The 27,805-nt window shown below is 41.2% G+C and overlaps 1 protein-coding gene across 1 annotated transcript in view; it reads left to right on the forward strand.

Moving 5' to 3' along the window:
* LOC132383101 (WW domain-binding protein 2-like) overlaps nucleotides 1-27,805 on the forward strand; it is a 63,563-nt gene that overhangs the window by 17,656 nt on the left and 18,102 nt on the right. The window contains exons 3-4 of the mRNA XM_059953897.1: nucleotides 18,183-18,318; nucleotides 21,866-21,958. Of these exons, the coding sequence (XP_059809880.1) occupies nucleotides 18,183-18,318; nucleotides 21,866-21,958 (229 nt within the window). The remainder of the gene's footprint in view (nucleotides 1-18,182; nucleotides 18,319-21,865; nucleotides 21,959-27,805) is intronic.

Consider the following 27,805-nt stretch of genomic DNA (forward strand, 5'->3'; position numbering starts at 1 on the left):
CCTTTGAACCCTCTCCAATATTAGCACTTCCTTTCTTAAATAAGGGGCCCAAAACTGCTCACTATGCTCGTGAGGCCTTAATAGTGCCTTACGAAGCTTCACATTCCTAGTCTTCTCAAAATGTATGCTAATATCATTTTTGTCTTCCTCACCACTAACTCAACCTGCAAATTAACCATTAGGGAATCCTGCACGAGGTCTCCCCCATCCCTTTGCACCTCATATTTTTGAATTTTCTCTCCATTTAGAAAATAATATACTCCTTTTATTTATTCTATTAAAGTGCATGACTATGTCTTTTACTAAATTGCAATGCCATACACTTCCCTACACTGTATTCCATCTGCCACTTATATGTCGTTCTCCTAATCTGTCTGTCCTTCTCTACTTCCTCAAAATTACCTGCCTCTCCACCTATCTTTGTATCATCCACAAACTTGGCCACAAACCCATCAATTCTGTTGTCCAAATCAATGACATGTAATGTAAAAAGAAGTGTTCCCAACACAGAATCCTGTGGACCACCACTAGTCACCAGCAGCCAAACAAAAAAGGCTCCCTTTCTTTCCACTCTTTGCTAATTTGCCAATACTCTATCCATTAGTATCTTTCCTGTAATACCATGGGCTCTTGTCTTCTTAAGCAGCCTCATGTGTGGCACCTTGTCAAAGGCCTGCTGAAAATCCCAAGTACATAATATCGACCGATTCTCCGGAGTCTATCCTGCTTGTTATTTCCTCAAAGAATTACAACAGATTTATCAGATGAAATATTCCCTTAAGGAAGCCACGTTGACTTTGGCCTATTTTATCATTTGCCTCCAAGTACCCCGACACCACATTCTTAATAATTGAATCCAACATCTTCCCAATCACTGAGGTCAGACTAACTGTCCTATAGTTTCCTTTGTTCTGCCTCTCTCCCTTCTTGAAGGGTGGAGTGGCATTTATAATTTTCCAGTCCTTCCAGAATCAATGCCTCCACAATTTGTTCAGCCACATCTTTTAGAACCCTGGGCTGTAAACCATCTTGTCCAGCTGACTTACCTTCAGACCTTTCAGTTTCCCAAGCACCTCGTAATGGCAACTTCACTCACTTCCGCCCCCGACTCTCTTGAACTTCTGGCATACTGCTCGTGCCTACCACATTGAAGGCAGATGCAAAATACTTATTCAGTTCTTTCGTCATTTCCTGGTCCCCCACTACTACCGCTCCAGCATCATTTTCCAGCGGTCCAATATCTACTCCTGCCTCTCCTTTATACTTTATATATCTGAAGAAACTTTTGATATCCTCTTTAATATTATTGACTAGCTTACCTCCTTATTCCATCTTTTCCTTCTTTATGACTTTTTTAGTTACCTACTGTTGGTTTTTAAAAGCTTCCCAATCCTCTAACTTCCCACTAATTTTTGCTCTATTATCTGTCCTCTCTTTGGCTTTTATATTGGCTTTGACTTCTCTTGTCAGCTACAGTTGCGTCATCCCTGCTAGTGTTCCCTTCCAATCAATTTTGGTCAGCTCATCTCTCATGCCTCTGTAATTCTCTTTACTCCACTGTTATACTGATACATTTGATTTTAGCTTCTGATTCTCCATTTTGTAGCATATGGAGTAAGTCGCATTCCTAGCAGCTCTCTCCTTTAATATATTTTATATCCCACTAACAGATCCCTTTTAGCTTTGATGATTTATTACTTCTACTGAAGGATTTATGACTTAATTACAATGGCCGAAAAAAGTCGTTCTGGTATTGAACTGAGAAGCGGCAAGACTTTTCCTGAAATGAAGCAAACGGAACAAACCAAGAAAACAGAGGAATCTGTTACACTAGCAGGAATATTTTCTTCAATACAAGACATGAAATCGGAATTCGGATCACTCAATATTAAAATTGATAAGTTGGCCAGTTCAAACGGGAAGCTTGAAAAAGCGATTTCTACAATTCAAGACTCTTTTGGAAAAACTTGGACTCTCAACTTCAAACACTTCAACAGACTACAACCCAAATCGAGAATGAGCATGATCTATTCAAGCAAACTATTAAAGATCAAGGAATGAAGATATCTTCAATGGAAAAGAAAATCAATTAAATTACCTCAGAACTATCTAAAATGAAGAAAAGAATGGTTGATTTAGATAATAGGGGGCGTCGGCAGAATCTGTATATTCTAGGACTGCCTGAAAATACTGAAGCTGGCGATCCATTAAAATTCTTTTCAGATATGTTGTACTCACTTTTCAATAAGACCCTTGAAGCTAGCCCCTTAATTGACAGAGCCCACAGAATTCCATTTTCTGGGCGTTCATCCGAATTACGTCCTCGAACAGTTGTACTTTCTTTGCATTATTATACGACTAAAGAAGCTGTTCTTCGAGAAGCCAGAAAGAAGCAGAAATTAATCTTTAATTGAACAGAGATTCATATAGTCGAAGACTAACCTCCTGAAATCTTTGCCAAAAGAAAGAAATATCGAGAAGTTATCAGTGAAATGTATAAATTAGATTTAAATCCCTCCCTTCGCTTTCTAGCAAAGCTGATAATTTTTCCTGAAAATTTACTGAGTTACTGAGAATCTACTCTCCTCAGGAGGGACGGGAGTATATTAAAAACAAAGTTAAGCCTGCTGAATAAAATATTAAAGTTATTCTGATTACTCAATAGACAATTTTGAAGTATTTGCTGTATGAGTTGTTTATGGATGTTCTGAGTTAAGTACATTCTATACCTTTTTATTCTTTGGTGTGGGACGTGGCTGATTTATTTTTTTTACCTTATTAATAATTAGTACATATATAACTGCTTTGTAGGGAACCTTTTTAGTATTGTATTTTAATGGTCCGTGTAGGACCTGTTGTGTATTAATATTTTTATTTCTTTTATTTGTTTCAATACTTACAGTTTTAAGTCTGTTATATATATATACTCATTTACTTTTTCGAGAGAAAGAATATTGTTTGTAATATTATTTGCTCGGATTTATTCTTTTTTTTGAATATGTGTTTAAGCTACTTCAGCTGATTCTAAGATGGCCGTTGTTGATTATGTTTTTATTACTGTTAGACATAACATTATAGTAGTTGAATTCTGCTTGTGTCTTTTATTATGGCTATTTTCCGTGGGATTTTTGCTTTATTTTAATATACGGAGCTGCAAGATGGAGAACAGGGTTAAGGGTTATTAGTTAGCATGGGATCAGCCTATCGGTTCCTTAATTCTTATCTTTTGGGAGGTGGGAGGGGGAGGGGTCTAGTAGAGTATTTTTTTCCTGATTGGGCAGTTCTTTTGATGGATTTCTCTTTCATAAATGCGTCACTCCTGGTTGTACCCGCGCCTTTTGATTTAATCTGTACTTGCGTAACATTTCTTTTATATAATATTAAATTCAATTTTAAAGATGTTAATATTTTAATATTTTTAAAATTTTAATATTAAAATTTTAAAGATTTTTAAAAATAAAATCAATATAATATCTTGGAATTGGAACGGTGTCAATCACCCCATTAAGCGTAAAAAGATTTTTAAGAAATTAAAAACACAATGCAGATAGTATTTTGCGCAAGAAAATCATGTACGAAAACAGGATGAGGACAGGTTTTTCTGTTTCTGGGAAGGGCCTCTGTTCCACTTGCTGTCGGATAGTAAAATAAGAGGCGTTTCTATATTTCTTAGTCCCAAAATTCCTTTTGTACACTTTAGTACTACTACTGATTCGATTGGAAGATATTTAATTGTTACTGGTTTATTATGCGAGCAAAAGGTAGCTCTGGTGAGTGTATACGCACCTAATGTAGATAATTCTGATTTTTTTTAAGAAATTTTTTTCTGAGTTACCGAATCTCAGTGAATATAAGCTGATCATGGGTGGTGACTTTAATTGTTGTTTAAATCCAGCGATTGTCAGGTCATCAACCAATCCATCGCTTAATAAAGCGGCAGCTTGTATTAACTTTTTTATTAGAATATGGCCTTGTCGATATTTGGAGATATAAAAACCCCAATGATAAAGATTTCTCTTTTTTCTCACACGTCCATCACAAGTATTCTTGAATTGATTACTTTTTTTTTAAGATACACGTCTGTTAAACTCCGTTGACTCTGTTAAACTCTGCGTATGACATCATTGCGCTCTCAGATCACGTGCCTTTAAAGTTAACCCTTAAGCTTTCGGATAGATTTTTGAAAATGTCACAGTGGAAACTGAATCCTGTATTGTTACAGGATCCAGCTTTTGTTAATTTTATTAAGGAGCAAATTTCTATATTGTTTGAATTTAACACAACTGAAGGAAAGTGAAATCTGGTTATATGGGACACGTTGAAATCTTTTCTTAGGGGACAGATAATCTCATATTCAGCAGCCTTGAGAAAGAAAACTAAAGTGGAATTGTCAGTGCTTATTAATAAAATTAAACTGATAGATAAAGCGTATTCAGTTAAACATACTGAAGACCTATATAAAGAAAGGGTCAAACTTCACTCACAGTTTGATTTGCTTCTGACCTTTCCCATTGAACAGCAAATTTTTAAATCTGAAAGTTTATTTTATATACATGGGGAAAAATCTGCTAAGCTTTTAGCGGGTCAGTTAAAGGCTGGGGATGGTCAGAAGACAGATTTTAAAAATTCGTCAACCACATAGAACAGAAACTTTAGATCTTTATGAAACTAATATTTGAGGACTTCTGGTAAGATGGCGATTGCTTAGCCACTTCGAACTTTTGCTCCGTCATTCTCCCTATCTTTGCACTATATGTCTCCATTCTTAAACCTTAGTTAGGAATTTTATTAGGTCTCTTTTACTTGCCTGCGAACACATCTATCTTATAATGTCTACCAAAAGCTCTAAATCCGGGAAAAAGGAAGCTACGGCTCTGCCGACTGAGATTCTCGCTGCTCTGAAACAACATCAAGAAGATATTTTAAAGGAATTTAGAACCTCTCAACCAGCTGGATGTCAAATTGGGTCGGATCAACGCTAGAGTGGACGAACATGCTGAACATTTATCTCGCATCGACTCGACCTCTGAAGATTTAAATCGCCGTGTTCAATACCTCGAGACCCTCTGTTCCAGTCTAGAGGAGAAGAATAGTAACTTTTTTTCCAAAATGGTCTTGAAAACCGGAGCAGACATTGCAATCTACGAATTCTTGGTTTGCCAGAGGCCACCAAACAGGGTTCCCTCGTGAAGTTTTTTTCCGATTTTCTCTGTGAGATTTTTGGGAAAGAATTTCTTCCGAATCCACCTGAGCTTGAAAGGGCACACAGGATCTACGTTCCCTGCGCAATTCTGGGTTTCCGCCCACGACCGGTAATTTTGTGCTTTCATCAATACCAGGTGAAAAACCGTTTGATTATGGAGGCATGCCGCAGAGGTACTTTTGCTTTTCAAAATTCAGTCATTCGTTTTATGGAGGATTTTGCCCCCCAGGTTCTGAAGATGCATGCTGAGTTTAAAGGTGTAATGAAAGTGCTTTTTGATCGTGGACTTAGACCCTCCCTTCGTAACCCAGTCGACCTTCGAATTACGCTTACTACTGGAGAATATAAGTGGTTTAAGTCAGTGAAGGAGGCTGAGGCATTTGTTGGAAGTCTTCAGGCTATCCAGTCTTCTTTGGAACCTGGTCGGACCTCCTAAAATGGTGGATAAGTACCTGTCGTAGTAAAATTATTTTTTCTGGACTCAGACTTTACTTGAATAACTCAGACATTATCTATTGAAACTCTAAGGGCTGTAGACAATCTCTCCCTGGACTTGATGCGTTTTTTCTAAATTGATATTCTGTGCTTAATGTTTCCCTGCGGACGTTTAGATTGTACTTGTGTAATCTATTTTATTCTTGTATAACTTTATCTATAGAGTTCTACAATTGACTCTCACTTGTTTTGGAGGTTTGGAGTTTTTATTGAAGGCCTCCTGTTGGTTGATTTACAGTTTAAGTTTTGCTGCCTTTTTTTTCTGTAAATGGTTGATAAGTACTCTCCTCGAATCTATAATTTCCCCCTTTTCTCCCTCCTTTTTTTTCTCTTCTTTTAATCTTCTATAATTTTTCGCGGGTAGGTTAGTTTTGGTTTTCCTTTGATTTTCTTTGTATTAAGTTTTATACTTCTGCAGAAGTTGTTCCTATTTGTAATTATGTTTTCTAGTGCACAAACTAGTTACCATTTGCTATAGTATTTATACTATAAATGTTGTTTATGGTGTTAATGACAACAATGTTGTTAATGACACAGATCTGAAAGTCATATTTGGGTTAATTTTTTTGGTAGAGCTAGCTGCTTTTTTTGGTAGCCGTCTAGTTTTGGGTTGCGAGGATGGGGTGGATTTTCCAGTTCTAACATCACTCATTGTTTGTATTGCTTTCCCTTGTTACTCAAGACATGTTTATGTTTTGATTCTACGAATCTATGTTTACATCTCTGCTCCCAGACTGTTATTGTACTGCTTGACTTTTTATATGCCTGCTGCCTTTTATGCATTAACAATTGATAATGGCTAGTACACTTAAATTTGTGAGCTGGAATGTAAAGGGATTGAATCATCCTGTTAAAAGAAGGAAGGTCTTCTCACATATTAAACAACTCAAAGCTGACATTGCTTTCCTTCAAGAAACTCATATTCGTTGTTCTGATAACTCCCAGCTTTTGTCAAAGTGGGCGGGTCAGCATTTTCATTCATCCTTTGCCGCTAAAGCTGGGGGGGGGGGGTCTCCATCCTTATTAACTCTAATATTCCTTTTGAACTCCATAATAAGATATCTGATACAAATGGCCATTTTATTATTGTTTCTGGTAAACTATATAATACTAAAGTTGTACTAGCAAACCTGTATGCCCCCAATTTTGATGATGTTAATTTTTTTGAACGTTTTTTTTCCTCACTATCAGACAAACTCATACTCTCTTATACTGGGTGGCGATTTCAATTGTTGGTTAGATCCTAATTTGGATCAATCGTCCTCTGTTACTAGACCACCTACTAAACCTGCCTTAGCTATCCAATCATTTCTCTCTAACTATGGTATCTCTGATATATGGCGTTTCCTTCATCCTACTGAGAGAGATGAAATTAATATTTATGGATTTCTATTCTAATCTTTATAAATCTGAATTCTCTGATAACACTATTATTATGAATAGATTTTTGCAAATGTGAAACATGCCTCAAATTTCGATTCAAGATGTTGATATGTTAGATGCACTTATTAAACAACTTATTATGCAATTAGGTAAAGCTCCGGGACCTGTTGGTTATATGGTAGAATTTTACAAGACTTTTCATGAAATGCTTATACCATATCTTCATCAAACGTTTACTGATTCTACATCCTCTGGGAACCTTCCTAAAACTTTTTATGAGGCGCTAATTTCATTGATTCCAAAAAAGGAAAAGACCCACTGGAATGTGTATCCTATAGACCTATTTCTTTACTGAATGTAGATTTTAAAATCCTCTCTAAGATTCTAGCAAATAAGCTTGAGAATATCTTGCCTAATGTTATCTCAAACGATCAAACAGGACTTATAAAAAATAGGTACTCACATGTTAATATTTGAAGATTGTTAAATATCATTTATTCCCCCTCAGCCAAGGAATCTGAATGTATTGTATCTTTGGATGCAGAGAAACCCTTTGATAGGGTGAAGTGGCCTTATCTATTTCAGGTTTTGAAGAGGTTTAATTTTGATCCAGGATTTATTTCCTGGATTAAACTGATTTATAATGCCCCAGTAGCTGCGGTTATAACTAATAATCAAAAGTCTCCTTATTGTAGATTATATGGAGGTACCTGTCAGGGTTGTCCCCTCAGTCCTTTATTATTTAATTTGGCTTTAGAAGCACTTGCTATTGCTCTTAGGGATTCTAATTCTGTGCAGGGTATTAAGAGAGGGGATAAATTACATAAGGTTTCGTTATACGTGGTTGATTCATTAGTTTACATTTCAAATCCTAGGAAATCTATTCCTTTTATGTTATCTATATTTATGGAATTTGGTATTTTTTCTGGATATAAGCTTAATTTACATAAAAGTGAATTGTTTCCTATTAATAATCATTCTGATTATTATGATAAAATACCTTTTAATATTGCCAAAAACCATTTTACTTAACTTGGTATCAAAATTACTAAAAATTTTAAAGACCTATATAGGTATAATTTCTCCCCTTTAGTTGAACATACTCAACAGGCACTTTCTAAATGATCACCTATGTCGATGTCATTGATAGGTCGAATAAATGCTATAAAAATGGTTGTTCTACCGAAATTTTTATATATTTTTCAGGCAGTTCCCTTTTTTGTTCCAAAAACATTTTTTGATAAAATAGATTCTCTGATTTTGTCTTACGTTTGGAATAATAAAAGCTCTAGAGTGAATAAACTTTTATTGCAAAAACCAAAAAAAGATGGAGGACTGGCTTTACCAAACTTTAGATTTTATTATTGGGCAATTAATATTCGTTATATTACTTTTTGGATTTATGGTATAGATGACCAAGATTGCCCTTCATGGTTACAGTTGGAGGAAAATTCAGTAATGGGGTTTTCGTTAGCTTCTTTATTAGGAGCTCCCCTTCCATTTTCATTCTCCAGAATAGGTAGACAAGCTCTTAACCCTATTGTTAAACATACTTTAAAAATTTGGTTTCAGTTTCATAGATTTTTTGAATTAAATGATTTTCTACTTTCTAGTAATATTTATTCTAATTTCTTTGGATTAGGCTTTTTTAACATGGAAAATTAAGGGAATAAAAACTTTTTTAGATTTGTTTTTACAAGACTGTTTAATGTCCTTTTCACAGTTAATGGATAAATATGATATTGTAGCGGTGTGCAACACGCAGCGCTAAAATTACGACACGGAGTCGGTAACTGCAGTCGAAGGAAAAAACTTTATTCGAAATCCTCAGCCTCACTTTTAAGCCTCCCTCAACCTGCCCCCCCATGGCGCAGAGGCTCCAAAACTCTGTGCTCGTAAACCCCCGTAGGCTATCTAATTGTGAGTCGGTTCGGATGTGCTAGGAAATGGGTCGCCACAAACCCCCACCCCCCCCAGAACCGGCGATACACCCCCCAATGTCCACAGTCTGGGCCAGAACCTGCTTGGGAGGTCGGCCTCTGCGCCGAGGTGCCGGAAACTCGGCCGGTTGCGCCAGGTCCACATGGGCCGGTTTGAGGCGGTCCACCGTGAAAACCTCCTCTTCCCCCCAACGTCCAGCACGAACGTGGACCCGTTGTTCCGGAGCACCATAAACGGCCCCTCGTATGGCCGCTGCAGCGGTGGCCGATGCCCGCCCCTTCGTACAAACACAAACTTACAGTTCTGTAGGTCCTTGGGTACGCAGGTCGGGTGCCGCCCGTGCTGTGAAGTGGGTATAGGGGCCAGGTTACCGAGCTTCTCGCGTAGTCTGCCCAGGACTGCTGCGGGATCTTCCTCTTGCCCCCTTGGGGCTGATAGGAACTCCCCGGGGACGACCAGGGGCGTGCCGAATACCAACTCGGCCGACGAGGCGTGCAGGTCGTCCTTGGGCGCTGTGCGGATGCCGAGTAGGACCCAGGGAAGCTCGTCCGCCCAGTGGGCTCCTCGCAGGCGGGCCATGAGGGCCGACTTCAGGTGACGGTGGAAACGCTCCACTAGCCCGTTCGACTGTGGGTGGTAGGCAGTGGTGTGGTGCAGCTGAGTCCCCAAAAGGCTGGCCATAGCTGACCACAGGCTGGAGGTGAACTGGGCGCCTCTGTCGGAGGTAATGTGGGCTGGTACACCAAAGCGAGATATCCAGGTGGCGATCAGGGCTCGGGCGCAAGATTCGGAGGTGGTGTCGGTGAGCGGGACCGCCTCTGGCCATCTTGTGAACCGGTCCACAATAGTCAGGAGGTGCCGCGCTCTGCGCGACACTGGCAGGGGGCCCACAATATCCACATGAATGTGGTCGAAACGTCGGTGGGCGGGATGGAACTGCTGCGGTGGGGCTTTGGTGTGTCGCTGCACCTTGGCCGTCTGGCAGTGCATGCACGTTTTGGCCCATTCACTGACCTGTTTGCGGAGTCCGTGACAAACGAACCTGCTGGAAACCATCCGGACAGTTGTCCGGATGGAGGGATGCGCCAAGTTATGAATGGAGTCGAAAACGCGGCGCCGCCAGGCTGTCGGGATGACGGGACGGGGCTGCCCAGTGGCGATGTCACAGAGTAGGGTCCTCTCACCCGGGCCCACGGGGAGGTCCTGGAGCTGCAAACCGGAGACTGCGGTTCTGTAACTCGGAATCTCCTCATCCGCCTGCTGCGCCTCTGCCAGTGCCTCAAAGTCTACCCCTTGGGAAAGGGCATGAACGGTAGGGCAAGAGAGCGCTTCCGCCACGACATTGTCCTTACCCGAGACGTGCCGGACATCCGTCGTGTATTCAGAGATGTAGGACAGGTGGCGTTGCTGGCGGGACGACCAGGGGTCGGACGCTTTCGTAAACGCAAAGGTAAGCGGTTTGTGGTCCGTGAACGCGGTGAAGGGCCGACCTTCTAGGAAGTACCTGAAATGCCGGATTGCCAGGTAGAGCGCCAACAGTTCCCGGTCGAAAGCACTGTATTTGAGCTCAGGTGGTCGCAGGTGTTTGCTGAAAAACGCCAGGGGTTGCCAGCGACCTGCGATGAGTTGCTCCAGCACCCCACCGACTGCCGTGTTTGATGCGTCCACTGTGAGGGCGGTAGAGGCGTCCATTCTGGGATGTACTAGCATTGCGGCGTTCGCCAAAGCTTCCTTCGTTTGAACGAAAGCGGCGGCGGACTCCTCATCCCAGGTAATGTCCTTGCTCGGACCCGACATCAGGGCGAACAGGGGGCGCATGATCTGGGCAGCTGAAGGGAGGAAGCGGCGGTAGAAATTGACCATACCTACGAATTCCTGAAGGCCTTTGATCATGGTGGGTCGGGGAAAGAGGCGGACCGCATCTACCTTAGCGGGCAGAGGGGTTGCCCCGTCTTTAGTAATCCTGTGGCCCAGGAAGTCAATGGTATCGAGTCCGAACTGGCATTTGGCGGGGTTGATTGTAAGACTGTACTCACTCAGTCGGGCGCAGAGTTGACGGAGGTGGGACAGATGCTCCTGACGACTGCTGCTGGCTATGAGGATGTCATCCAAATAGATGAACGCGAAGTCCAGGTCCCGTTCCACCGCGTCCATTAACCGCTGGAACGTCTGTGCGGCATTCTTCAGGCCGAACGGCATGCGGAGGAACTCGAAAAGGCCAAACGGGGTGATGAGAGCCGTTTTGGGGACGTCGTCAGGATGCATCGGGATTTGATGGTACCCTCGGACGAGGTCTACCTTGGAGAAGATCCGTGCGCCGTGCAGGTTTGCTGCAAAGTCCTGAATGTGCGGCACAGGGTAGCGGTCCGGTGTGGTAGCCTCATTCAGCCTGCGGTAGTCGCCGCACGGTCTCCAGCCCCCCGTCGCTTTGGGCACCATGTGCAGGGGGGAGGCCCATGGGCTGTCGGACCGCCGGAATATCCCCAATTCCTCCATCCTCTGGAACTCCTCCTTCACCAGTCGGAGCTTGTCCGGGGGAAGCCGCCAAGCGCGGGCGTGGAGGGGTGGTCCCTGGGTCGGGATGTGGTGCTGTACGCCTTGCCTGGTCATGGCCGCTGTGAACTGCGGTGCCAGAACCGATGGGAAATCCGCCAGGACCCTGGTGAAGTCGTTGTCGGACAGCGTAATGGAGCCGAGGTGAGAGGCCGGCAACTGGGCTGCACCCAGGGAGAACGTCTGAAAGGTCTCGGCGTGTACCAGTCTCTTCCTGGGCAGGTCGACCAGTAGGCTGTGAGCCCGCAAAAAATCCGCACCCAGAAGCAGTTGGGCTATGGCGGCCAGTGTGAAGTCCCACGTGAACTGGCTGGAGCCGAACTGTAGCTGCACCTGACGGGTGCCATAGGTCCTTACTGTGCTGCCATTCACGGCCCTCGGGGGGACCCGGTGCCCTGCTGCGGGTGTCGTAACTCCTCGGAGGTAAAACGCTGATCTCAGCCCCAGTATCGACCAAAAACCGGCGTCCCGACCTTCTATCCCACACATACAGGAGGCTATCCCGATGGCCAGCCAACCGTAGCCATCAGCAGCGGCTGGCCCTGGCGTTTCCCAGGAACCTGCAGGGCGGGCGACAACGGCGGGCTTCTGCGCCCCACCGCTGGTGGTAGAAGCACCAGTGTTCATTGGGCCGGGGGTTGGCGGGCTCTGCGGCCGGGCCTGGACTGGTTTGCTGCTGGGAGCGTGGCTGGGAGATCTGTGCGATGGACGCCCCGCTCACCTTTTTAGCGTTCCACAGCAAGTCCGCCCGGGCTGCCACCTTCCGGGGGTCACTGAAATCCGCGTTGGACAGCAGCAGGCGTATGTCCTCAGGCAGCTGCTCCAGGAATGCCTGCTCAAACAGGAGGCAGGGTGTGTGTCCGTCGGCGAGAGACAACATCTCATTCATTAAAGCCGATGGAGGTCTGTCGCCCAAGCCATCCAGCTGCAGTAAACGGGCAGCCCGCTCGCGCCGTGAGAGTCCGAAAGTCCTGAGGAGCAGGGCTTTGAATTCCGTATACTTGCCGTCTGCCGGGGGCGACTGTACGAACTCCGCGACCTGGGCCGCTGTGTCCTGGTCGAGGGAGCTCACCATGTAGTAGTAGCGGGTGTCTTCTGAGGTGATCTGGCTGGAACCATAGGTTCGGGCGCTGTGTCCAGAAACCCGGCAGTTTCAATGAAACCGCATGAACAGAGGCGGCGTCGGTCATTTCTGGTCCAAAAATCGTTTGGACCGTCGGGGTCACCAATTGTAGCGGTGTGCTACACGCAGCGCTAAAATTACGACACGGAGTCGGTAACTGCAGTCAAAGGAAAAAACTTTATTCGAAATCCTCAGCCTCACTTTTAAGCCTCCCTCAACCCGCCCCCCCATGGCGCAGAGGCTCCAAAGCTCTGTGCTCGCAAACCCCCGTAGGCTATCTAATTGTGAGTCGGTTCGGATGTGCCAGGAAATGGGTCGCCACAATATCTCTAATACATGTTTTCAGAAATTTACAGGTTAGGAATTTTTACGTGATTTTTTACCGAATTACCCCTTGGCCTGTTCTTTAAATTTGGCTTATGCTATTTTTCAGTTTAAACCTTTTCAAAAATTATTAATAGCTATCATTTATAAAGTTAATGAATGCTCGCATGTCGCCTAATGATAGGGTTCAATACAAATGGGAAGTAGAACTTCAACATTCACTTTCAGACAATCAATGGAGTAAAATTTATTATTTAGTTAATAATTCATCTATCTGCTCACGCCATATCTTAATTCAGTTTAAGATAGTACACAGGGCCCATATGTCCAAAGATAAATTGGCGCATACTTTTCCTAATATAAGCCCTATCTGTGACAGATGTAATGCAGAATTGGCTACTCTAACTCATATGATTTGGTCATGTGTAAGCTTAAACAATTTTTGGAGGGATGTGTTTGGAATATTATCTAAAATTATAGATGTGGATGTTCAACCTAATTCACTTATAGCAATTTTTGGGATTATTCCAGAGGAAGCAAGCAAAGTGTCTGTTTCCGCCCAACATGTGATAGCCTTTTCAACTTTACTGGCTAGGAGAGCTACTTTGCTACACTGGAAAGAATCTAACCCACCTACTGTTTTTTATTGGCTCTCCTCCATTATGTTATGTCTAAGCTTGGAGAAAAATAGAAGCTGGACATTTGATACATCCATTAATTTTGAACAAGTCTGGCAACCCTTTATTCAATATTTTCACATGATTTAATTTATTTTTATTTATTCTCTTTGGGGAAAATCCTTATCCGTGAAGGTTCGGAGATGACTGGAAGGATGTTTTTTTTTCTCTCTTTTTAAAATTTTATCCTCAATTGGACTGCCCAATCTTTCTTTTTCTTTCTTTTTTCCATTTTTTTTTGTTTCAGTTTAGTTAGTGGGTGTTTTTTTTCCTTTATTCAAACAAAATTTCCAATCTTTTTTTATGATCGCTATGAGGAGTTGCAGTTTTTTTTTAACCATTGTATATATAACAGCGTAATATTTTACCTATTTGATTTTGACATGGTATACTTTGTTTTTATTATTGCTGTTTATATGTCTTTTATATTATCTGTTTGCTAAACTCCTCTGATTTATATATTCTTTATTTGAAAATCAATAAAAAGATTGAAAAATGAAATTATTTTAGCTCCTCCTTCTCAAATTGCAGGGCTCAACCACGAGCTGCTCTAAAAAGCCACCTTGTGGAGCAGCTCCTGGGATTCAGCACCAACCTGATACTCCCAAACTACCATGACTATCGTAACTGTTGGGGAAATTAATTTGCTAAGGAATTTCAATTAAAGTTGGTCACTAATAAATTGGACACAAACTTCAAGGTGACTAGAAAATACCCTTATTCATAAATAAGGGAAGAATGACTCGCTAATGGTGTAATAGTCAAGTCTTCCGAAGAACAATAGTCACAGCCTTTTTTTATACATGCACACAGAAAGTCGATTACATCAGTCAAAATTTTTAAAGAAGTCAATCCTGTGCATTTTATCAATTGCCACGACTGCCAACTCTCTTTTCTGCTTACAACACACAGAGATAGATTGTTAGAACATCCTTGAAACTAAGATAGATTATTGCCAAATGGTGAGTCTTTACTTATGGTTTTAAGAAAGTTCATTAAATCTTTAGATCCAGTAAGTCAAATACAAAAGTACAAAAAAAAGTATTTGTATTTTATGTTAGTACCAGATAGATGAAGGAAAATCAGACTCACTGTTTAATTGTCAGAAACTTTAGCTTGGAAACTTGAAACTTGGCTCCTCTGTACACTTTATGACCTTGGCTGTCTCTTGTTTACACAGTTATTTTATGCTCTGGGATTATTGCTAATTAAAGGAAAGTGCAGGGTGTTAACAACTTGAGTATTTTAACCCTTTATTTAGAATTTGCTTCCACAGTAACATTGCCCTTTTGACATGCATTTTCTATCTCACATTATGATTTGTAGACCACATCTTTGCTACTGTTTGGAGGTCTGTATGTAAGTCCCATCAGGGTCTTTCTATTCTTGCAGTTTCTTCGCTCTACCCACAATGATTCTACACCTTCCAATCCTATGTCACCACTTTCTAATTTGATTTTATTTATTACCAGCAGAGCCATCCCACTCCGTCTGCCTACCTGCCTGTTCTTTTGATACAATGTCCATCCTTGGATATTATGTTCCCAGCTATAATCTTCTTTCAACCACAATTCAGTGATGCCCACAATGTCATACATGCAAATCTGTAACTGTGCTTACAAGTTCAGCTACCTTATTCTGTATACTGCATGTAATCAAATGTAATACCTTCAGTACTGTATTCACCCTTTTCGATTTTGTCCGCCTTTTACATTGCAACTCTTCTTGTTAACCACAGTTTTGCCCTATCATCAGCCTCTCCTTGCTAGTAGTCTCACTACACACAGCCTCCTGAGTGTAAACCAACTACCCCATCCTTAGCCCTATTACTCCGGTTCCTATCCCCTTGCCTTTAGTTTAAACCCTCCCAGACACCTCTCGCAAACCTGCCTGCAAAGATATTGGTTCCCCCTTGGGCTCAGGTGTAACCCATCCCTTATGTATAGGTCATACCTTCCCTAGAAGAGTTCAAAATGATACAGGAATCTGAAATCCTGCACCAGTTCCTCAGCCACACATTCATCTGCCAACTCACCTTATTCTTAACCTCACTGGCACGTGGCACAGGCAGCAATCCAAAGATTACTACCCTGGAGGTACTGTATTTTAGCTTTCTACCTAGCTCCCGGAATTCTCTCTCTGGGACCTTTCCCACCTATGTCATTGGTGCCAATTATGCACTAAAGCTCCTGGCTGGTGATCCTCTCCTTTTAGAATGCCATAGACTTAATCCGAGACATGGCTGACCCTGGCACTTGGGAGGCAACATACCATCTGGTTGTATCTATCTAGCTATCTGTCTATCGATCTACCTATTGTCACTGTCCTCTTTTACGCATTGGTTGTGTGTCAGTCTTTCTGTATAGTTTTTCATTGATTCCTTGTTCCTACAAGAAAATGAATCTGAGTAGTGTGGGTTTTGAGGGACTGCAGGGTTGGACTGGTGGGTGTCCAGGTTGGACTTTGTCGCTAAGAGAGTCAGGGACTGAATATGTCAGGTTCTGCAGGGCTGCAGAGTTGCCCTAGCGAGTGGCTGGGATGGATTTTGCCATGGTCGGAAAAACCACAAGAATGTAAGGGGATGAATTTTGCCAGGGCTTTTGTGCCTGTGTGGCAGATCCATAGGATTCTCAAACAAGAGAAAGTCTGCAGATCCTGAAAATCGAAGCAACACACACAAAATGCTGGAATAGCTCAGCAGGCCAGGCAGCATCTATGGAAAAGAATAAACAGTTGACTAGGCTAGTGATTGAGTCGCCTGGGACTATACTTGCTGGAATTCAGAGGAATGAGAGGGGATCTTATGGAAGCATATAAAACTATGCTAGGGCTAAATAAGATAGAGACAGGAAAGTTGTTTCCACTAGTAGGTGAGACTAGAACTAGGGGACATACCCTCAAGATTTGGGGGAGTAGATTTAGGATGGAGATGAGGAGGAACTGTTTTTTGCTAGAGAGTGGTGAATCTGTGGAATTCTCTGTCCAATGAAACAGTGGAGGCTACCTCAGTAAATATATTTAAGACATGGTTGGATAGATAGGGGGATTGAGAGTTATAGGGAAAACGCAGGTAGGTGAAAATGAGTCCATTCCCATATCAAAAGGCCTATACTCCTGCTCCTATTTCTTATGTTCTTATGACGTTTCGGGCTGAGAGCTTTCGATACTCTTTTCTATTGATGCTGCCTGGCCTGCTGAGCTCCTCCAGCATTTTGTGTGGATTCTCTTCTCCAGCTAGATTTGGGTCGAGTATATGGTGACATATATATACTTAGACAATAAATTTACTTTAAACTTGGAAAGCTGCATCTTTTCTCTTGCATCTTCAAAGTGCAGTTAATAAAGTTCTAAACAATGCTGTATTTATCATTATTATATTTGTTTTAAAGCAATATAAGACAGTTATAATGATTAATCATATCCATGTTAATGGCTTTCAGCTGGATGAGTTCATTTGGCTTCATTTCTCAGGCTGAAGTGTATTTTAGAGAAAATGGAGATAGTCTTCCTCCAGCTATTGCAATTTATTGCTCTTTGCTGAGAAACTTGCATCAGTAGGTGTGAAGGCATCCTGATTTGTTTGAGATTTGTATGAGCAATCCAGGCTAGGTTTGCACTTCAAGACTTGTCCCTTGGCAAATACAATAAATCCAACCAGTATGGGACTGTATTCAGCAAAGAGTCAGTATCTCCAAGAAAAAAAGGATAGAGGAAAAGAGAGAGTTTTCTTTTTTGAGTGAGGCTTTTATTTTCATGGTTATGCATGACAACAGAGTCCGATATTTTGTTGATTGTAGTCATTTAATGTGAAATTCTTATAGTGACCCAAATGACAAGACCAAAACTTCAAAGTAAATTTATTATCAAAGTACATATATGTTACCATATACTACCTTGAGATTCATTTTCTTGGAGGCATTCACAGTAGATACAAAGAAACACCATAGAATCAATGAAAAAACACACATAGAAAATGTGGACAAACAATCAATGTGCAAAAGACAAGAAACTGTAAGTACAATAAAAATATATAAAATAAATAAAGAGTCCTTAAGAGTGATTCCGTAGATTGTGCAGTCAGTTCGGGGTTGGGGTCAGTGAAGTTACTCCCTCTGCTTCAAGAGCCTTACGATTGAGGGGTAATAATTGTTCTGACCCTGATGATATAGGACTTGAGATTCTTGTACCTCCTTCCTGATGGCAGTCGCGAGAACAGAGCATGGCCTGGATGCTGGGGGACCTTAATGATGGATGCTGGTTTCCTGCGACAGCACTCCTTGTCAGTGTGCTCAGTGGTGGGAACAGATTTACCTGCATCTATTGCTTTCTGTAGGATTTTCTATTCAAGAGCATTGGTGTTTCTATGCTGGGCCAGTCTTCATTTGACTGCTGCCTCCTATAGCTGTGTTCTTTTGCTGGAGGAAAAATTGAAGGCTTAAAAGCAATCTGTAATTATACAAGCTAGTTTCACTTGTTGTTTCAGATGATCTTTCTATCAAAAGGAAAGGATCCAATGCAGTCATTCATGATGCCCTTCTACCTTGTAAAAGGATGTTCTATTGAGCAACCAGTCTTCTCAGCTAATTACATAAAGGGAACCATTCGGGCTGAACCTGGAGGTATGTAAAATAATCAAAGTTCAGAACTGAAACAAGTGTTTCCAACTACTTTGAAATTTGAGAAAGAGAAGCTAAATTCCAATGTGTCCGTATTTCAGTGGAATAAAAGAAATTACAGTGCATGAGGGGGAACTGACCAAGGTTGACTGGAAAGGGACACTAGCAGGAAGAACAGCAGAGCAGAAATGGCTGGAGTTTCTGCGAAAAATGAGGGAAGTGCAAGACAGATATATTCTTAATGAGAAGAAATTTTTGAAGTGGAGGAAGGACACTATTGAGTTTGACAAATGAATTCAGAGCCAAAGTAAAGGCAAAAGAGATCGCATAAAATGAAGCCAAAGCTAGTGGCAAGGTAGAGGATTGGGAAACTTCTAAAAACTTACAGAAGAAAACTAAGAAGGTCATTAGGAAGGAAAAAATGGATTAGGAAAGGAAGTTGGCAACTAATATCAAAGTAGATACTTTAAAAGCTTTTTTAAGTATATAAAGGGTAAAAGAGTTGAGGGTAGATATAGGACCAATAGAAAATGACACTGGGGATATTATAATGAGAAACCCAGAGATGGCAGAGGAGCTGAATGTGCATTTTGCATGAGTCGTCACAGTGGAAGACATCTGCAGTATACTGGACATTCAGGAGTGTCAGGGAGTGAAGTATATACAGTGAAAATTACAACTGAGAAGCTGCTCTGGAAGCTTAATGGTCTAAGGGGGGATAAATCTCCTGGATGAAGTGCACCATCGAGTTCTGAAGGAAGTAGCTGGAGAGATTGCAGAGGTATTAACAATGATCTTTCAAGAATCAATAGATTCTGGCATTGTACTGGATGACTGGAAAATTGCGAAAGTTACTCCGCTATTTAAGAAGGGTAGGAGGCAGCAGAATGGAAACTATAGACCTGTTAGCCTGACATCAGTGGTTGGAAATTCGTTGGAATCGATAATTAGGGATGAGATTACGGAGTACCTGGAGACACATTGCAAGGTAAGCCAAAGCCAGCATGGTTTGCTGAAAGGAAAATCCTGCCTGACTAACCTACTACAATTTCTTGAGGAAATTACAAGCAGGGTAGACAAAGGAGTTGTAGTGGATGTGGAGTACTTGGATCTTCAGAAGGCCTTTGACAAGGTGCCACACATGAGGCTGTTCAGCAAGATAAGAGCCCATGGGATTACAGGGAACTTACTAGCATGGGTGGAGCATTGGTTGATCAACAGAAAGCAGAGAGTGGGAATAAAGGGATCCTATTCTGGCAGGCTGCGGGTTACCAGTGGAGTTCCACAGGGGTCGGTGTTGGGACTGTTGTTTTTAACGATGCATGTCAACAATTTGGACTTTGGGATTAATGGATTTGTGGCTAAATTTGCCAATGATAGAAAGATAGGTGGAGGAGTGGGTAATGTTGAAGAAACAGAGAGCCTGCAGAGAGACTTAGATAGTTTAGGGGAATGGGCAAAGAGTGGCAAATGAAATACAATGTTGGAAAGTGTATGGTCATGCACTTTGGTAGAAAAAATAAACGGGTAGACTATTATTTAGATGGAGAGAGAATTCATAACACAGTGATGCAAAGGGACTTGGGAGTCCTTGTGCAGGATACCCTAAAGGTTAACCTCCAGGTTTAGTTGGTGGTGAAGAAGGCAAATGCAATGTTGGCATTGATTTCTAGAGGTATAGAATATAAGAGCAGGGATGTGATGTTAAGGCTTTATAAGGCACTCATGAGACCATACTTGGCATATTGTGTGTAGTTTGGGGCTCCTTATTTTAGAAAGGATAAACTGACATTGGAGAGTGTTCTGAGAAGATTCACGAAAATAATTCCAGGAATTCAAGGGTTATCTTATGAGGATCGTCTGGCAGCTCTTGGGCTGTATTCCCTGGAATTCAGGAGAATAAGGGGGAACTCATAGAAACATTCCAAATGTTAAAAGGCATGAACAGATTAGATATGGCAAAGTTATTTCCCATGGTAGGGGAGTCTAAGATAAGAGGGCGTGACTTCAGGATTGAAGGACATCCATTTAGTACAGAGATGCGGAGACATTACACAAAATGCTGATGGAACACAGCAGGCCAGGCAGCATCTATAAGGAGTCCTGACGAAGGGTCTCAGCCCGAAACATCGACAGTGCTTCTCCTTATAGATGCTGCCTGGCCTGCTGTGTTCCACCAGCATTTTGTGTGTGGTGTTTGAATTTCCAGCATCTGCAGATTTCCTCGTGTTTGCGGAGACATTACTTTAGTCAATGGGTGGTAAATCTGTGGAATTTGTTGCCACGAACGGCTGTGGAGGTCAAGTCATTGGGTGTATTTAAGGCAGAGAGAAATAGGTTTTTGATTGGCCAGGGCATCAAAGGATATGGGGAGAAGGAAGGAGAGTGGGGATGGCTGAAAGAATTAGATCGGCCAAATTGGATCGACTTGATTGGCCAAATGGCCTACTTCTGCTCCGATATCTTATGGTCTTACTATTTTACTGAGGAAGGAGGATAATGAGACTGAAAGTTTTAAGAAAATGTTTAATATGAAAATTTTTAACTGTAGCTTAGTCATGGTTCAGATTAACTGACAATGAACTTATTCTGAAAAATAATTTCCAATGCCCTTGAATCTCAAACATATATATGTTATAAGGACTTTGAGGGGTGAGAAGGAAGCATGTAAATTTGTAATTATTAGCAAATTCAAAGATTTGAAGAAAATTCATTACTCCCATTTAGAGGGAGAAGGGAAGAGTGTCAGTTAATATTACTCACTTTATGTAGACAAATGTGTGATCTCTGTAGCCCCCATGTGGAGGACCGTGTTCTAGAAGTGGAACACAGCATTGTTGATGAATAGGATGTAGTATTTAAAACTCAAGCAAGACCCTGTTGCTTGCAATCTGATCCAGTTGATAGTGGTTGGAAAGTTAAGTTTGTTGCCAAAAGCTGAAGAATTCTGACTTTGGAGGAAGTGGCATATCTCGGACACAGAATCTCCTCCTAATTAGAAACTGTTAATGGTCATTCTGCAAATAAATTCATTGTGTGGAATTAAAATGAACAAGACAATGCTATTATATTTAATTTATATTTTTAGTATAGTTAAACATTCTAAAGCAATTCATTGGAGTGGCTATCAAATCTTAATTTGCTACCCATCTCTCAAAGGAGTTAATATGCTAAGTAAGGTCAAAATATGTTCTAAAGTAGGAAAAATTCCATAGCCAGGGCCTTGGCAACTGAGGCACAACAAAGGACATTGTGGATTCACAAGAGCAGAATTCTTGGAAAATGGCTATCAAGAAATGCCTTTCTAGATTAGATGAAATATAAACAGGATAAGAGAATAGATGAGAATTTTTAAAATAAGCCATTGCTAGACCTGTAGTTAATGAAAATTAGCAAGCATTGGGAGAATATATAAACAAGATTTATTACAGGTTAGAATATAGTGAGCAGTTCTTTTAATGAACTGAAGTCCAAAGTCTTAGAAGGTAAATCAATTGTTTTAACAGTTTTTGTTTGTATTAAATGTAATTTAAACTCTTTTGACTGGCAGGTGGCTGGGAAGGTCAGGCTTCGTTTAAATTGGTTTTCAACAGTGGAGGAGCCATTGATTTTGGTCAATTGATGTTCAAAGTGGCTCAACAAGGTAAGCTTCAAAACTGTATTGCCAAATCCTGTCCACGTGCAACTCTTTGCAATTCTGAGGGAGATTATTAACTTCAACAGAAGTAGTTTTAGACACAGTTTCAACAATTCCAGCAAAGTACAAACCCCATTTCCAGAAAAGTTGGGATTTTCCAAAATACAATAAAAACAAAAATCTGTGATATGTTAATTCACGTGAACCTTTATTTAACTGACAAAAGTACAAAGAAAAGATTTTCAATAGTTTAACTGACCACCTTAATTGTATTTTGTAAATATACACAAATTTAGAATTTGATGGCTGCAACACACTCAACAAAAGTTGGGACAGAGGCATGTTTACTATTGTGTTACATCACCTTTCCTTTTAATAACACTTTTTAATTGTTTTGGAACTGAGGATACTAATTGTAGTAGATTTGCAATTGGAAATTTTGTCCAATCTTGCTTGATATAAGACTTCAGCTGCTCAACAGTCCATGGTCTCCATTGTCTGATTCTCCACTTCATGATGTACATTTTCAATAGGAGATAGATCTGGACTGGCAGCAGGCCAGTCAAGCACACGCACTCTGTGTCTACAAAGCCACGCTGTTGTAGCCACACTGTTGTAGCCACGCTGTTGTTCTCCTCTTCATGATGTACATTTTCAATAGGAGATAGATCTGGACTGGCAGCAGGCCAGTCAAGCACACGCACTCTGTGTCTACAAAGCCACGCTGTTGTAGCCCGTGCAGAATGTGGTCTGGCATTGTCCTGCTGAAATAAGCATGGACGTCCCGGGAAGAGACATCGCCTTGATGGTAACATATAACTCTCTAAAATCCTAATATACGCCTCAGAGTCAATGGTACCTTCACATACATGCAACTCACCCATGCCGTGGGCACTGATGCACCCCATACCATCACAGATGCTGGCTTTTGCACCTTTCGCTGATAACAATCAGGATGGTCATTTTCATCTTTGGCACGGAGAACTTGGTGCCCGTTTTTTCTGAAAACTAGCTGAAATGTGGGCTCATCTGACCACAGCACACAGTTCCACAGTCTTTCGGTCCATCTGAGATGAGCTCGGGCCCAGAGAACTCGCCGGAGTTTCTGCATAGAGTTAATGTATGGCTTCCTCCTTGCGTAATACAGTTTCAAGTTGTATTTCTGGATGCAGCGACGGACTGTGTTAAGTGACAATGGTTTTCCGAAGTACTCCGGAGCCCAGGTGGCTATAATTGTCACAGTAGGATGACGGTTTCTTAGGCAGTGCCGCCTGAGGGCTAGAAGATCACGTGCATTCAACAGTGGTTTCCGACCTTGCCGTTTACACACTGAGATGTCTCTGAATTCTCTGAATCTTTTCACAATATTATGTACTGTAGATGTTGAAAGACCTAAATTCTCTGCAATCTTGCTTGGGAAATGTTCGTTTTGAACTGACTAACAATTCCCTCAAGGGGTGAGCCACGACCCATCCTTGCTTGCAAAGACTGAGCCTTTGATGGATGCTACTTTTATACCCAGTCATGATACCTCACCTGCTACCAATTAGCCTGCTTAATGTGGAGTCTTTCAAACCAGTGTTACTTGAATATTCTGTGCACTTTTCAAACTTATTTTAACTCTGTCCCAACTTTTGTTGTGTGTTGCAGCCATCAAATTCTAAATTTGTGTATATTTACAAAATACAATTAAGTTCGTCAGTAAAACTATTGAAAATCTTTTCTTTGTACTTTTGTCAGTTAAGTAAAGGTTCACGTGAATTAACATATCACAGATTTTTGTTTTTATTGCACTTTGGAAAATATCCCAACTTTTCTGGAAATGCGGTTTGTAGTTCTGCATATTGAAGACAGACGGAACAAGTATAAAGACTTCTTCAAACTAAAAATCAGTCACCTTGGCAGTGAAAGTAATGCAGAAAAATCAGACATAACATTTAAATACATTTTAAAATATATCTAGATTTGTAAGGGGTCTTGGTGTCAGTGTGTCAATAATAATTACAGTGGATTCTAGTTAATTAAGTAATCGGTTAATAGGAGCAGCATCTATTTTAAAGAACACAAACTATTCAAGAAAATAGCTGGGATTTTAGACACTACGCCGTTTAATTGGGTGAAAGAACACAGAGAACTACTGGCCTATTAGCCTAATGCTCATAGTTAGGAAACTACTGGAATTTATTACAAAGGGTTTAGTGACAGGAGAACTTGAAAAGTGTAATTAACAAACGGAGTCAGCATGAATTATGACATTGTGTTCAAGTTTGCTGGAGCTTTTTGAGGACGTGGTGCATTTGGATTTTCAAAAGGCTTTCAGTAAGATCCACACAGGAGGTAGCTCATGATCAGAGCATTTAAATTTTATACACGAGACACTCTCAGATGCAAATTTATTATAGATGGCTCATTCAATTTTTTGTTGGCACAGCAACATAAACCAAAAAACTTGAATCATCGCAGTTTTTCACTTTGATGTCTAAAAGGGTACAAACATAAATGCAAAAACTGTTAACCACTTGTAGATACTTATGATTCTTACTCATAGCTGTAATACACCTCTGTAGAATTGGAGGTTGCAATATCCTGTCTAACCTGAGGTATGTGGTTTAAACTCTACTGCTTAGGTTTTGTTACCTGTTTTGATTTCTATGAAAGCCTTAGTCCCTGTTATTAATAGATAATTGATGGGGCTTCAACAGATTTAAAAATACACACTTTTTACTTCCTGCTGAACTAGAGTATCTCAGGGCTTCATTGTTCCATTGTGAACATAAGTCTGTGAACTGGCACCTTCCACATTTCAAAATGATGTGTCCTGTGGGTTTTAAATGACTTGAATAGAACCAGAGAAAAAGATCCATAAATAAAACACATTTGTTTTTCAGCATGTATGGATGTTGCTAATAGAAATATTTTAGGTGGTCTTGAAATTGAAACTCCACTATCATCATCAACCGTCGTTCGGTACAGTGTAACTGAAAGTACAACATTTTCATGTGGCACTCATTTCAACTCTGAGATGTCCAGCAGTTAAATATAACCGTAATTCTGATCCTGCTGTGCACTGGTAGAAAACAGTACAGTAAGCCTCCACTAATCCGGCATTCTAGGAACTTCAGTGGTGCCAGATGTGCAGATTTTATGGACAGGTGTTATTTTATTAAACCTTGTAAATATATAATTCACCTTTTTTAAGATATTGCACATTAACATTTCACTCAGTCTGGTAAATATTTAGGGAGCATTGCCAACAGAACCAGGTGAGTCTTTAGTACAGAACTCCTAGTGAATGGAAATTGCAAACATCACTGTATTTCCAAAAGGGTAGATAGTGGATTATTAGAGTTTTAGTATAGTCACAGTGGGAGTGATCATTATAAGAAAAGTAACTAAGATTTGACAAGAGATTTTCGCATTTACTCAGAAGACGGACACATTCTATAGAAGTGAGGCAAAGTAGCATCGATTCAGGGACCTTATTCAGATTACAGAGGAGGAAGTGTTTGCTGTCCTGAGGCAAATTAGGGTGGGCCTATGAGGTGTTCCCTCAAACCCTGCAGGAGGCAAGTACAGAAATTGCTGGGGCCCCAGCAAAGATATTTAAATTAGTGACAGGAGAGGTATCAAAGGATTGGAGGATAGCCATTGTTGTTCTGCTGTTTAAGAAAGGCTCTAAAAATAAACCAGGAAACTATAGGCCAACAAACCTGAAGTCAATAGTGGGAAAGTTGTTGAAAGATATTCTAAGAGACTGGATATGTAAGTACTTGAATAGACATGGACTGATAAGGATAGTTTGCATGGTTTCGTGCATGGTAGGTCATGTCTAACCAGTGTTAGAGTTTTTCGAAGAAGTTACCAGGAAAGTTGATGAAGGTAAGTCAGTGGATGTTGTCTGTGTGGACTTTAGCAAAACATTTGATAAGGTCCTGCATGAAAGGTTGGTCAAGAAGGTTCAGTCACTCGGCATTCAGGATGAGGTAGTAAATTGGATTAGACGTTGGCTTTCTGGGAGAATCCAAAGAGTGGTAGTAAATGATTGCCTCTGTGATTGGAGGCCTGTGACTAGAGTGCTGCAGAGATTGGTGCTGGGTCCATCGTTTATCATCTATATAAATGATCTGAATGATAATGTGAGTAATTGGATCAGCAACTTTGCAGATGACACCAAGATTAGAGACGTAGTGGGCAGTGAGGAAAACCATCATGGCTTGCAGCGGGATCTGGATCTGCTGGAAAAATGGCAGATGGAATTTAATGCAGCCTAGTGCAAGGTTTTGCACTTTGCTAGGACCAACCAGGGTAGGTCTTACAGTGAATGATAGAGCACTGAGGTAGAACAAAGGGATCTGGGAATACAGGTCCATAATTCATTGAAAATGGTGTCGCAGGTAGGTGGGTTCATAAAGAAAGTTTTTGACACATTGGCCTTCATAAATGAAAGTATTGAGTATAGGATGGAAGTTGTATAAGCCATTGGTGAGGCCTAATTTAGAGTATTGTGTGCAGTTTTGGTCAACTACCTACAGGAAATATGTAAATAAATTTGAAAGAGGAAATTTACAAAGATGTTGCTGGGTCTAGAGGATCTGAGTTATAAAGAAAGAATGAATAGGTTAGGACAGATTGTGGACTTCAGGAAGGGTAAGACGACGGAGCACATACCAATCCTCATAGAGGGTTCAGAAGTGGAGAGAGTGGAGAGTGTCAAGATCTCTGAGGACCTAACCTGGTCCCAACATATCAATGTAGTCATAAAGAAGGCAAAACAGCGTCTATATTTATTAGGAGTTTGAAGAGATGTCAACAAATACACTGGAAAACTTCTATAGATGTACCATGGAGAGCATTCTGACAGGCTGCATCTCTATCAGGTATCGAGGGGCTACTGCATAGGACTGAAAGAAACTGCAGAAGATTGTAAATCTAGTTAGCTCCATCTAGCCTACCAATACCCAGGACATCTTTAGGGAGCGGTGTCTCAGAAAGGCAGCATCTATTATTAAGGACCTCCAGCACCCAAGGCATGCCCTTTTCTCACTGTTACCATCAGGTAGGAGATACAGAAGCCTGAAGGCACACACTCAGTGATTCAGGAACAGCTTCTTCCCGTCTGCCTTCCGATTCCTAAATGAACATTGAAGCTTTAGACACTACCTCACTTTTTTCTAATATACAGTATTTCTGTTTTTGCACATTTTTAAAATCTATTCAGTGCAGGTTTCCCCCCGCTATTCGAAGGTAGAGCATTCCTATGAAATGGTTCATAAGCCGGAATGTCATAAAGTGAAGAAGCAATTACCATTTATTTATATGGGAAAAATTTGTGAGCATTCGCAGACCCCAAAAAATAACCTACCAAATCATGCCAAATAACACATAAAATCTAAAATAACAGTAACGACTAAAACATACAGCGCAAGCGCTCCTGGCAGAAACACACGGCGTATGCGCTCCCGGCAGAAACACTTTTTCCAGTAACCTTTAAGCTATGAAGCTACCAAATAACACATAAAAATACACAGCCTATATAAAGTAGAAATAATGTATGTACAGCATAGTTTCACTTACTGGAATCGGGAAGATAGCAAGCACACTGATGATGGTATGCCAGGCTGAGTCCTCGGAGGTTGGGGTGGTGGGACACTGGGGTGCCATCTCATCGTTGTCTGTTTCCATCAGAGCAGGCAGGTCACCTTCTTCTATGCTGCCTGCCTCAATGTCGGTCGATTTTCATCGTCTGCTGTGGCTGATGTGGGAAGGCTTGAAAAACAACGGTATGCTTGATTGCTTAGCCTTGCGCATTTTTCTATCATACAGTTCTTTGTAAGCACTCAAACCATCCTGAAA

Source organism: Hypanus sabinus, chromosome 29 (assembly GCF_030144855.1).
Source record: "Hypanus sabinus isolate sHypSab1 chromosome 29, sHypSab1.hap1, whole genome shotgun sequence".
NCBI classification, from domain to species: Eukaryota; Metazoa; Chordata; class Chondrichthyes; order Myliobatiformes; family Dasyatidae; genus Hypanus; species Hypanus sabinus.